General features: G+C 40.8%; 1 protein-coding gene across 1 annotated transcript in view; it reads right to left on the minus strand.

The window, feature by feature from the left end:
* LOC121015138 (kinesin-like protein KIF28P) overlaps positions 1 to 13730 on the minus strand; it is a 78660-nt gene that overhangs the window by 25372 nt on the left and 39558 nt on the right. The window contains exons 6-8 of the mRNA XM_040451886.1: positions 12692 to 12846; positions 2235 to 2346; positions 978 to 1045 (exon numbers count right to left, since the gene is read on the minus strand). Coding sequence (XP_040307820.1) covers positions 978 to 1045; positions 2235 to 2346; positions 12692 to 12846 — 335 coding nt within the window. The remainder of the gene's footprint in view (positions 1 to 977; positions 1046 to 2234; positions 2347 to 12691; positions 12847 to 13730) is intronic.

Genomic DNA, 13730 nt, shown 5'->3' on the forward strand with positions numbered 1-13730 from the left:
CGCGAAAGGGAAAGGGTGGTGGCAGCATGTGGCTTTTACCCTGCTTAGAGGTCCCCTCCGCCTGCACCCTTATCTTTTTTAAAAGGGTCAGGAGAGAGGCACCCGGGTGGCTCAGTCAGTTAAGAATCCGACTTTGGCTCGGGTCACGGTCTCGCGGTTTGTGAGTTCGAGCCCCACGTCGGGCTCTGTGCCGACAGCTCGGAGCCCGGAGCCTGCTTCGGATTCTGTGTCTCCCTCTCTCTCTCTCTCTGCCTCTCCCCCGCTCGTGCTCTGTCTCTTTCTCAAAAATAATAAATAAACAGTTAAAAAATTTTTTAAAAAGGGTCAGGAGAAGCAGGATCCAGATGCCTAGAATGTGTCCGTGCGGCAGCCTCGTGCCGGGGCTTAGTATGCAGGCTCGCCTCCCTGGCCCCCTGGACGGAAGGAAGCTGGCAGGGAGAGCCCTCCCCGCCCCCGGAAAGAGGAGCCTAGACCGTCAGGCCACCCCAAGAGTAGAACCCGTGTGCACGGGGCCTGGGCAAAGGAGACCAAAGCCAAGAAAAGCATGGAGCTGGAGGCTGGGCGACAGCCCAGGGAAGTGCCTCACACGTGCTTGTCTTCACCTATTGGCATAAACGTCCCCTGCCTGCCCCCGCACACCACCCGTGTGCCATGTGACAAGGGAGAAACACGTGAATGGGCAGCTATGTGGCAGGAAAATACAGGAAGAAGGATTCCAAGCATGGGATCGGCCCCCAGGCTTCCCCCATCGATGGGAACCCGCGGGGCCTCTCCCATGCAGAATAGGGGTGACGTTAGGGTCTGAGTCCCCAGTTCTGTCTCCTTTTGTTTATTTCCTCCCACCTCTCTCTCTCTCACAAATCATTCCGTTCTGCCTTCTCCTGACCTCTCCCCCCAACTGCCAACCCATTGCGTAGAGGGGGACCAGAAGAATCTGACTTGGAACCCCTAGGGATACTACGTATCCACAAACGTACCTTTCGGCGTATCTTAACGTGGATAAAGTTTCCTCATAGCAGATGTCAGCGGGACTTATGGCCGCTATCTGTAAAAAGAACGTCCCTTTCAGATTTTGTAATTTTAGACGGATTTGTCGTTGCCGATACGCTAAGGTTCATAGCATTTCTTGTCATTTACGGTATCGTTCGAACTTTGCAACTCAGAAGGTGCGGACACACATTGATAGCACGTGCTCACCCCACATATGCCACATACACACGTGACCTCTGCAGCGCACCGACACCGCAGATTCAGGACACAAACACCACAATTTCACAACACACACACACACACACACACACACACACACAGAGGCCCGGAGAAAAACCATGTGTTCGAGATCTGTCTGATAATCACTGGCAGAGCTGGGCCTGGAGCCGGGCCTGACTCACTCTCAGGCCCTTGTCCTCAGTAGTAAGTCCCCAGAGGGTGGATGGGGATTCAAGTGACCGTTGAATGTTGGCCTTGCAGATTCTCTTTTCTTTCTGCTTCCTGAGAGGGCCAGTGACCCCACCCCCTGCCCCCTAACCTCCTCTCCACCACACATTTTTCTGTTAAAGTGTGGTAGTGCCCCAGGCGGGGCGTTAGATTAAATAGGAAAGAGTAAAGATTGTGTTTTGTTGTGAATTTGGGAAAGAGTGCACAGAGCAGGCCCAGCGGTGAGCAGTTTTCTCCTAACCGGGACAGCAGGCCGGAGGCCAGTATGAACCTGCCGGCAGAATGTGCCAGTCTGTTCCTTTTCGCACCTGGAGCTGAAGAGCAGAGAGTCCCGATTTTAACACATCCCACATTGTACCCCCTTGGCAAATATGCGATACTAAGAGTCTGGAGTCTTTGCTGAGATGACACGATTTAGCTACTCGCCGGGTTCAACAGCTGCCTGGTGTCTCACATGGTCAAAATGAATTCCGGTCTTGCCACGAAATGACCACCGATTTAGAATAGTACGACGTTATCAGTGTTATTTTAAAATGTGTACTAATTTTTTCCTGGCAATAATAGTGGTGTATGTTCCTTATAAAGAATCTGAAAGCTACGGAAATGAATAAAAAATTAAAATTAGCAGTATTTGAACACTGTAGCGGAAAGAGTCTCAGGAGTCTCGACGTACGTAAGAATGTGTGACGTGAATGCAAAATGCGGCATCATGGTACAGTGAGCGTGATTTTAATAATAACAGTGACAACAACACAATAGCTAAATCAGTCTGCTGTGTTGTAAGAAAGTCACTTTACCAAAGTGGTTCTGCTGTTCCCGCCCAGAGCTGGCTGGAGAAGTTTGGTCAGGACAGAATCTCTGTAGGGAATGTGCAAGACTTTCTTCCCCGTGGCTGCATCAGCCAGAGCACTGGATGAAAAAGAAACATCAGATTTAAAAATATATATATGCCAAGAACAAATCTGCCTCCCGGGGGATAAGTCAGAAATACCCTTCATGTCTCCTCTTTGACCCCATAAACCTGAGACATGACTCTAATGATATCCAAGAGTTGAGACATCTGCCGGACGAAGATGCGGAAGCAAGACAGCTAACCACATGAGCCACTGGCTGCCTCTCTGAGATCAACCCTGGAGACACCATGACAGACAGAGGGAAGTCCGGATCTGAGGCTCTAACACCCTAAACCCTGTGAGGAAAACCCAAAGAGCCTGCAGGCTATTGTAAATCTGTGTATAGAAAAGAGTTTCAACCCGAGGAAGAGGGTGGCCCCACTAGCAGTGTGCCGGCCAGTGTGGGGAGGGGGTTAATTCCTCTTCTTGTTTTTCTTCCGTACTTCCTTCAGAGAAACCCATAAAGGTAGGACCCCATATAACAACGCAGCACAGAAGCTGTACGTGAGAAGTAAATGTGCCACCCCTCCCCACCAACTCCAGGGTCTGCAAAGATCGCAGTATTGTCATTGATGAGAGCAGGGAGGAGGAGGGAGGCAAGCCTGTCTATGAGAAATTATGATCACAAAAAGTGAAAAGGAATTTATAAAGGTATTCTAGCTGATTTGGAAAAGAAACTAAAGGAGCTTCTAGAAAGAAATACAGTAATTGAAATTAAAAACACACAAGACAGGGGCGCCTGGGTGGCTCAGTTGGTTAAGTGTACAACTCTTGATTTCAGCTGAGGTCATGATTTTGCTGTTCGTGGAATCGAGCCCTGCATTGGGCTCTGTGCTGACAGCATGTAACCTGCTTGGAATTCTCTCTTTCTTCCTCCCTCCTTCCCTCCCTCCCCTTTTCTCCCTTGCACCCCGCCCCCCATCTGCTCGCTTGCTCTCTACTCAAAATAAACTTAAAAAAAATTTTTAAAACACACTGCACAGGTTTAACAGCAAACTAGACACTGCTATTATTGGAATTAGTGAAATAGATACGTCAAAAGAGATTAACCAGATTGCAGCCTGGAGACATGGAGATGGGAAACAAGCCAGGAAGGTTATGAGACATGGAGGACAGAGTGAGATTTAAATAATCTAAATTGAAGTTCCAGAAAAGAAAGAAAACAAGTGGGCACAGATGGTACATGAGAAGTAATGGCTGAGAATTTTCCAGTACTGGTGAAAATCACTAATCTACAGAACTATAGGGACCAGGGAATTCCAAGCAGAGTAAATAAAAATAAATTCACACTCAAATGTAACATAACCGAATTGGAGAACATCAAAACAGAAGAGCTCAAAAGCAGCCAGGGGGCAAAGACTGGTTGACTTCAAGGAAATAGCAATTAGACTACCAGCAGAAAACAGGAGACTGTATCCTTCATGAGCTGAAAGAAAATACTACACTTCTGGAATTCTATCCCCAGCACAATTATCTTCCAAGGATGAGGTGAAATAAAGACATTTCAACCAAACAAAAACAGAATTTTCCATCAGCACATGATCACTGAAGGAAATTCTACAGAATATACTTCCACCAGGAGGAAACTGATCTTAGATACAACTCTGAGTAAATAATTGGGGCGCCTGGGTGGCTCAGTTGGTTAAGCGTCCAACTCTTGATTTTGGCTCAGGTTACAATCTCACAGTTGGTGAGATTGAGCCCTGATTCAGGCTCTGCACTGATGGCATGGAGCCTGCTTAGGGTTCTCTCTCTTTCCCTCTATCTCTGCTCCTCCCTCTCTCAAAATAAACATTTGAAAAAAAGAAGTGAAGGGGAGGGGTCAAGATGGCAGAGCAGCATGGAAGCTTTTTGCTTCTCTCATCCCTGAAATGCAGCTAGATCAACACCAAACTATCTGGCCAACCTAAAAAATTGATATGAAGGTTAACACAACAGTCTGCACAGCTTGAACCACGGAACTCAGCAGATAAGCAGTGTGGAGAGGTGAACTGGGGGGAGAGAGAAGCCACAGAGGGTAGAGAGGTATTTTTACTTGCGGAAAGAGGATGGAGATGGGGGGAGAGTACAGGAAAAGCACTCCCCCCGAAAGCAGCTGGAGAGAAAGAGAAAGAGTGGAAACACCCATAAGGGACTTAACAAGAAGGGGAGAAAGGAGAAAAAAGAGGGTTTAAATACCATTGAGAGTCTATAAACAGGGGTCACAGTCTGAAACTCCACAGCTCTATACCTGGCAGAGCTCTGGTGGGAAGAGTGAATCCCCAGGAGCAGACAGTGAGGTCTGAGGGGTCCTCGGGCCACACAGGAAGAGGCAGTTCCTCTGCTGAGAGGACATTTGGCAGAGACTATGTGGCCTTCCCACAGGCAAAGGTCTCAGTGGACCCCAGAGAACAGCCATATTTGCTGGTGTTGGAACAAGGATGTTAAGGGGTGGTGAAGCCTGGCACCAGATGTGTGTTATGATCTACCATAATTCTTGAAACACTGCTGCTACATGATTGAATGAACTTTTTCTGGGGTGGGCTGGCACCTAGCCACAGTCTCTGGCATCTGCAGCAGTGCAGTCATGTGAATGTTCCTGGCTATGGGCTGGCACCCAGCCGTTGCTTGGCAAGACCTTCCCCCAGACAGTCTAAGTGGGTCAAAGCTGCAGGTCCCTCAGAGGTGAAGGGTTTGGAAACACAACCCCATCTGAGATAAAACTCGGGAGGGAGGTTCCACCTGGCAGCCTGATGGCTTGGTCATGGAAAGTGTAAAGGCAGGGAGTGGACTGGAGCTGGAGACAAGGGAGGGGTGATTGATTGCCAGTTGGCAAGAGCACAGAGTTCTGATACTAGAGACTGGGTAGCTGGGTGATGCCATTTTCACCTCTCCCACACATGCACATACACATGTACACTCACCACAATGATCCACCCCAGTAAACTAAGTGCCCATCTAGTGGAGAATGGAGCAAGATGTCTGAACCAGAATTTAGAATCACAATAAGAAGAATACTAGCTGGGGTTGAAAAAAAGCATAAAATCCCTTTCTGCAGAGATAAAAGAAGTAAAATCTAGTCAGGACGAAATTAAAAATGCTATAACTGAGATGCAATCTTGAATGGATGCCACGGCAGCAAGGATGATGAAGCAGAGCAGGGAATCAGCGATATAGAAGACAAACTTATGGAGAATAATGAAGCATAAAAAAAGAGAGAAACTAAGGCAAAAGAGCATGATATAAGAATTAGATAACTCAGTGACTCATTAAAAAGGAATAATATCCAAATCATAAGCGTCCCTGAAGATGAAGAGAGAAAAAGGGGTAGAAGTTTTATGTAAGCAAATCATAGCAAAAAACTTTCCTAACCTGGGAAAAGACACAGACATCAAAATCCAGGAAGCACAGAGAACTCCCATTAGATTCAACAAAAACTGACCATCAGCAAGGCATATCATAGTCAACTTCACAAAATACACAGACAAGGAAAGAATCATGAAAGCAGCAAGGGGAAAAAAGTCCTTAACCTACAAGGGAAGACAGATACGGTGCACAGCAGACCTATCCACAGAAACTTGACAGGCAAGAGAGGAGTGGCAGGATATAGTCAATGTGCTGAATCGGAAAAATATGCAGCCACAAATTCTTTATCCAGCAAGGCTGCATTCAAAATAGAGGGAGAGATAAAAAGTTTCCCAAACAAAAAAAAACCTAAAGGAGTTCGTGACCGCTAAACCACCCCTATAAGAAATTTTAAGGGGGACTCTCTGAGGGGAGAAAAGATGAAACAAAACAAAAAATACCAAAAGCTACAAAGACTAGAAAGGACCAGAGAACACCACCAGAAACTTCCAACTCTACAGGCAACACAATGGCAATAAATTCATATCTTTCAGTACTCACTCTAAATGTCAATGGACTAAATGTTCCAATCAAAAGACATAAGGTAACAGAATGGATAAGAAAACAAGATCCATCTATATGCTGTTTACAAGAGACCCATTTTAGACCTAAAGACACCTTCAGATTGAAAGTAAGGGGGTGGAGAACCATCTATCATGGTAACGGTCAACAAAAGAAAGCTGGAGTAGTGATACTTATATCAGACAATCTAGATTTTAAAATAAAGACTGTAACAAGAGATGAAGAAGGGCATTATATCATAATTAAGGAGTCTATCCACCAAGAAGATCTAAACATTTATGCTCCCAATGCAAAACAGCCAAATATATAAATCAATCACAAAAATACAGAAACTCATTGATATTAATACCATCATAGTAGGGGACTTCAACACCCCACTTACAGCAACGGAAGTCTAATCAGAAAATCAGCAAGGAAACAATGACTTTGAATGATACAGTGGACTGGATGGACTTAACAGATATATTCAGAACATTTCATCCTAAAGCAGCAGAATACACATTGTTCTCGAGTGCACATGGAACATCCTCCAGAATAGATCCCATACTGGGACACATATCAGCTGTCAACAAGTTCAAAAAAGATCATACCGTGAATATCTTCAGACTACAATGCTATGAAACTTGAAATCGACCACAAGAAAAAAATTGGAAAGACAAATACTTGGAGACTAAAGAACATCCTACTAAAGAATGAATGGGCTAACCAAGAAGTTAAAGAGGAAATTAAAAAGTACGTGGAAGCCAATAAAAAATGATAACATGACAGCCCAAAACCTCTGGGACACAGCAAAGGTGGTCATAAGAGGAAAGTATATAACAATCCAGGCCTTCTTAAAGAAGGAAGAAAGTTCTCAGATACACAACCTAACCTTACACCTTAAGGAGCTGGAAAAAGAACAGCAAATAAAACCCAAAAACAGCAGAAGACAGGAAATAATAAAGATTAGAGCAGAAATCAATGCTATGGAAACAAATAAACAAAAAACAACAGATCAATGAAGCCAGGAGCTGGTTCTTTGAAAGAATTAATAAAATTGATAACCCCCTAGCCAGTTTGATCAAAAAGAAAAAGGAAAGGACCCAAATAAATAAAATCAAGAATGAGAGAGATCACAACCAACACTGCAGAAATACAAACAATAAGAGAATATTATGAGCAATTATATGCCAATAAATGGGGCAATCTGGAAGAAATGGACAAATTCCTAGAAACATATACCCTGCCAAAACTGAAACAGGAAGAAATAGAAAATTTGAACAGACCCATAACCAGTAAGGAAATCGAATTAGTAATAAAAAATCTGCCAAAAAACAGGAGTCCAGGGCCAGATGGCTTTCCAGGGGAATTCTACCAAACATTTAAAGAAGAGTTAACACCTATTCTTTCTTAGCTGTTCCAGAAAAATAGAAACGGAAGTAAAACTTCCAAACTCATTCTGTGAAGCCAGAATTACATTGGTTGCAAAACCAGACAATGACCCCACTGAAAGGAGAACTACAGACCAATTTCCCTGATAAACATGCTTTCAAAAATCCTCAACAAGATACTAGCCAACCGGATCCAACAATACATTAAAAGAATTATTCACCACTACCAAGTAGGATTTATACCTGGGATGCAGGGCTGGTTCAATATCTGCAAAACAGTCAATGTGATTTATCACATCAATAAAAGAAAGGAGAAGAACCACATGGTTCTCTCAATAGATGCAGAGAAAGCATTTGACAAAATGCTTTGATAAAAAAAAAAAAAAAAAAAAAACCTCAATAAAGTAGGGCTAGATGGAGCATACCTCAAGATCATGAAAGCCATATATGAAAGACCCACCGCTGATATTATCCTCAACAGGGAAGAATTGGGAGCTTTCCCCCAAAGGTCAGGAACACGACAGGTATGTCCACTCTCACCACTGTTATTCAAGATACTATTGGAAGTCCTAGCCTCAGTAATCAGACAACACAAAGGAATAAAAAGCATCCAAATTGGCCAGGAGGAAGTCAAACTTTCACTCTTTGCAGACGACATGATACTCTATATGGAAAACCCAAAAGATTCCACCAAAACACTGCTACAACTGATCCATGAATTCAGCAAAGTCTCAGGATATAAAATAAATGCACAGAAGTCAGTTGCATTTCTTACACCAGTAATGAAGCAACAGATAAATCAAGGAATCAGTCTCATTTATTATTGCACCAAAACCCATAAAATAACTAGGAATAAACCTAACCAAAGATGTAAAATCTATATACTGAAAACCATAGAAGCTTATGAAAGAAATTGAAGACACAAAAAAGTGGAAAAATATTCTGTGCTCCTGAATTAGAAGAACGAATATTGTTAAAATGTTGATACTACCTGGGGCACCTGGGTGGCTCAGTTGGTTAAACGTCTGACTTCAGCTCAGGTCATGATCTCACAGCTCGTGAGTTTGAGCCCCATGTTGGGCTCTGTGTGACAGCTCAGAGCCTGGAACCTGCTTCAGATTCCGTGTCTCCCTCTCTGCCCCTCCCCCACTTGTGTGCTCGCTCGCTCTCACTCGCTGTCTCAAAAATAAAACATTAACAATTTTTTTAAAAAGAAAATTAATGTCTATACTACCCAAAGCAATCTACATATTCAATGCAGTCCCTATCAAAATAGCACCAGCATTTTTCACAGAGCTAGAACAAACAATCCCAAAATTTGTGGAACCAGAAAAGACCCTGAATAGTCAAAGCAATCCTGAAAAAGAAAACCAAAGCTGGAGGCATCACAATTCAGGACCTTCAAGCTGTATTGCAAAGCTGTCATCATCAAGACACTATGGTACTGGCACAAGAGCAGACGCTTAGACCAATGGAAAAGAATAGAGAACCCAGAAATGGACCCACAAACATAGGACCAACTAATCTTTGACAAAACAGGAAAGAATATCCAATGGAATAAAGGCAGTCTCTTTGCAAATGGCGCTGGGAAAACTGGACAGGGACATGCAGAAGAATGAACCTGGACCACTTTCTGACACCATACACAAAAACAAACTCAAAATGGATGAGAGACCTAAACATAAGACAGAAAGTCATCAAAATCCTTGAGGAGAAAGCAGGCAAAAACTTCTTTGACCTCGCCTGCAGCAACTTTTTACTCAACACATCTCCGGAGGCAAGGGAAACAAAAGCAAAAATGAACTACTGGGACCTCATCAAAATAAAACCTTCTGCACAGCGAAGGAAACAATCAGCAATACTAAAAGGCAACCAACAGAATGGGAGAAGATATTTGCAAATGATATATCAGATGAAGGGTTACTATCCAAAATCTATAAAGAATTTATCAAACTCAATACTCTAGAAGCAAATAATCCAGTGAAGAAATGGGAAAAGACATGAATAGACATTTTTCCAAACAAGATATCCAGATGGCTAACAGACACCTTAAAAAATGTTCAACCTCACTCATCATCAGGGAAATACAAATTAAAACCACAGTGAGATATCACCTCACACCAGTCAGAATGGCTAAAATTAACAACTTGGGAAACAACCAATGTTGGCAAAGGTGTGGAGAAAGAGGATCTCTTTTGCACTGCTGGTGGGAATGCAAACTGGTGAAGCCATTTTGGAAAACAGTATGAAGCTTCCTCAAAAAGTTAAAAATAGAACTACCCAATGACCCAGTAGTTGCACTTCTAGGTATTCATCCAAGGGATACAGGTGTGCTGTTTCAAAGGGGCACATGCATCCTTCAATGTTTATAGCAGCACTATTGACAATAGCCAAAGTATGGAAAGAGTCCAAATGTCCATCAACATATGAATGGATAAAGAAGATGTGGTATATATATATAAAGTGGAGTATTAGTCAGCAATCAAAAAGAATGAATTCTTGCAATTTGCAACTACATGGATGGAACTAGAGGGTATTTTTACTAAGCAAAATTAGTCAGAGAAAGACATATCACATGATTTCACTCCTATGTAATTTAAGATACAAAACAGATGAACATAAGGGAAGGGAAGTGCAAATAATATAAAAACAAGAATGGGGACAAAACATAAAAGACTCTTAAATACAGAGAACAAACTGAGGGTTGCTGGAGGGGTTGTGGGAGGGGGAATGGGCTGAATGGGTAAGGGTCATTAAGGAAAACCCTTGTTGGGATGAGCACTGGGTGTTATACATAGGATATGAATCTACTTCTGAAATCATTATTGCAGTATATGCTAACTAACTTGGATGTAAATTTAAAAATAAATGAATAAAATTAATAAAAAAGTGAATTCAGAGATAGAAAGAAATCTAGTATATCAATAGCACTAATGAAGAAAGAGGATTTCGAGAGGGAAAAGTGAAGAATTTAAAAAATGAACACTGTCAAACAGAAATAATAATGTATTTTGGGGTTGAAGAATAGAATTAAAATACATATCAAAATTACATATGGAGGATGGAGATCCTTGTAGTATTCAGGAAGAGGATAAAGCATTCACTATTGTTCAGACTTTGGCCAATCAAACAGATTAAAAAGGCAAGTAACGGTTAAGCGTATATTCAATTTTGGTCTATGACAGTGATAAAAGATCCCCTGAGGAGAGGAGGAACTATTCAACAGTGTAACTGGAAAAATTGGTAATCTATAAGGTAAAAATAATGAAAAGGACGCCTACCTTATACTACACACACAAATCAAGTCCAGATGGATAGGAAATTAAATGAAATTTAGGGAGATGGCTTTCAGACGCTACTTTTCTTAAACAAGACTCAGGAAATGCTAAACAAAAGCCACTACCATGATTTCTACTCATCAATAGACACCTTACATTGAAAAGACATGCTATGTGCTGGGTGAAGGTGCTTATATGCCTGAGAAAAGAGTAATAAAAATATGTAAAGAATGCCTATGAATCAATAAAAAGACAGTAACTGGATAGAATAATGGGAAAAACAGAACGTTTTGAGAGGAGACATATTGCCAGTAAACGTATCACATGATGCTCAAACTTGCTAAAAACCAAGAGTATCAAGACCACGGTAAGGTATCTTCATACCCATTTAATTAGTAAATATCAAGAAGTGTGATAATACCAAGCCTTAGAAAAGATGTGGATCAATAGGATATTTTATCCATTGCTGCTGGGAATGTAAATTGGCCCCACCATTTTGGAAAATAACTTGTCACCACCCTCAAAATTTATTATTGCACACAACTTATATATAACCCAACAATTTCAGTCCTTTTTCTATACTCAAAAGAAACTTTAATATATTGATACCCTGTGATTTGTACAAGAATGTTCATAATAGCGCCATTTGTAATAGCAAAAAAACCAAAACCTGGGAACAACCAAAATGCCAATCAACAGGAGAACCAATGAAGAAGTTGTGGCATGTTCCCACCATGGAATTCTACATCATAAGGAAAAAGAACAACTTCTACTCCAAAAAGGAATCTCATAGGCACAATGTCTAGTGACAGAACAGAAGGTAAATTAACTATAGCCACAGATAGCACGGACACATACTGTTAATAATGTTGCATCTAAAAGCCAGTCCCGACAATTCTACTCCTGGGTGTGTACTTGAGAAGAATGAGAAATTATTTTCCCCAAAGCACACATACAAGAATGTTCATAGCAACCTTATTTAGAATACTCAAAACCTGGATGCAAATGAAATGTCCATCAATAGGAGAATGGATAAGTGATTGTGGCACATTCCTACAAAGGAATGCTACATAGCAATGAAAAAGAACTAATAATTGCTACATGAGAAACATGGCCTAGTCTCCTAGACACAGTCCTTAGTGAATGAAGCCAAATGCAAAAAACAATGGCCTCTTATAAATGGTCACATCTATATGAAAATCTATACAGTTAGGCAAAGGTCAATTTGTAGTGGCAAAGGTCAATTTCTTCTGGTGGAAGTGAAAGCTAGGAGGGAAGTACAAGGGAGGTTTCTGGGTTTTGGAAATGTTCTATATCTTGAGCTGGGTGATAATTACACAGATATATACGTATAAAAATTCATTGATCTGAACATTTAAGATTTGCACACTTTTTGTAGTTTATATTTTAATCACTTAAGAACAGGATCGAGAAAACAATGTAATATTTTATACCCTTTTTAAACATTTCAAAAATGAGTGCCACTAACTAATAATATTCACATGTGATAAAAACAAGAAAGGATGAAAGAAGAAAGGGAGGGAGGGACAGAGAGGGGTAAACAAAATTCAAGATGGCGGTTACCTCCAAGGGGAGCACAGTAGAGAAATACCAACGATTTCTTGGGTTGGGTGGTGGCTTTATTAGTGTTTTTAATTTTATTAAAAAGCAATTTATTTAAAAGAAATAGGAGGACCAGGTATGAACCAACGATGATAGTGGGTCATGAATCAAGGGTTATGAATAATTTTTGATATCTGGGGTCATTTTTACGATAGAAATAAATACCCATGCACAGGTTATTTACCTGATAACATTTCCTAAATTGGTTAAACTTAAGTTAACTTGTGATCCTTCCCTCAGTCTGTCTCCTTCAGATCCTGAAGATTTCTGCCTTTCACTTCCTGCTAAATCCACCAAATTAATCGTGGATTGCTTGGTGAGGTCTCTGTCCAGGAAAACCTGTGTGGGAGAGCACCACAGTCATGTTATCAGAGTGGTAGCAGGCTACATATGAAGTCAGTCCAGTTTACACATTAAAACATTTTTTTCTACGTGTACTTCACACTCAAAAGCATATAATAAAATTTAAAACGTTTAATATTATTGGGGTGCCTGGGTGGCTCAGTTGGTTAGGTGACCGACTCTCAGGTCATGATCTCCCGGTTCGTGGGTTTGAGCCCCATATCGGGCTCTGTGCTGACAGCTCAGAGCCTGGAGCCTGCTTCGGATTCTGTGTCTCCCTCTCTCTCTGCCCCTCTTCCGCTCACACTCTGTCTCTCTCTCAAATGTAAATAAACATTAAATTAAAAAAAACATATTACACATTAATATGTAATATATAATGTATGTATTATATATTATAAATAAAAAATAATATAAATTTAAAACATAAATTAATATATAATATATATTATAAATAAAAATTAATATTATAAATTTAAAACATATAAAATTTTAAAACATATAATGAAAATGAAAAAGCCATCTTTTTTACAATGGCATTTTACAATAATACACCACCAGGCCCAAATATCTCTGTTACTCCCTCTCAATTTTGCAGAGCTATTCCCAGTGATCTATTAGATACCAATTGCTGCTCTCAAGTATTTTGATGGTCAAACATTTTAATTTTTTTTTAGCGTTTATTTATTGAGAGACAGAGACACACAGCTGAAGTCAGATGCTTAACCGACTGAGCCACCTGGGTGCCCCGATGATCAAACATTTTATTTTATTTTATTTTATTTTATTTTATTTTATTTTATTTTATTTTATTTTATTTTATTTTATTTTATTTTTATTTTTTTTATTTAACTTTATTTTTTATTTTTTAAAATTTACAT

Source organism: Herpailurus yagouaroundi, unplaced genomic scaffold (genome assembly GCF_014898765.1).
Source record: "Herpailurus yagouaroundi ecotype Mexico unplaced genomic scaffold, PumYag 205, whole genome shotgun sequence".
Lineage (NCBI taxonomy): Eukaryota > Metazoa > Chordata > Mammalia > Carnivora > Felidae > Herpailurus > Herpailurus yagouaroundi.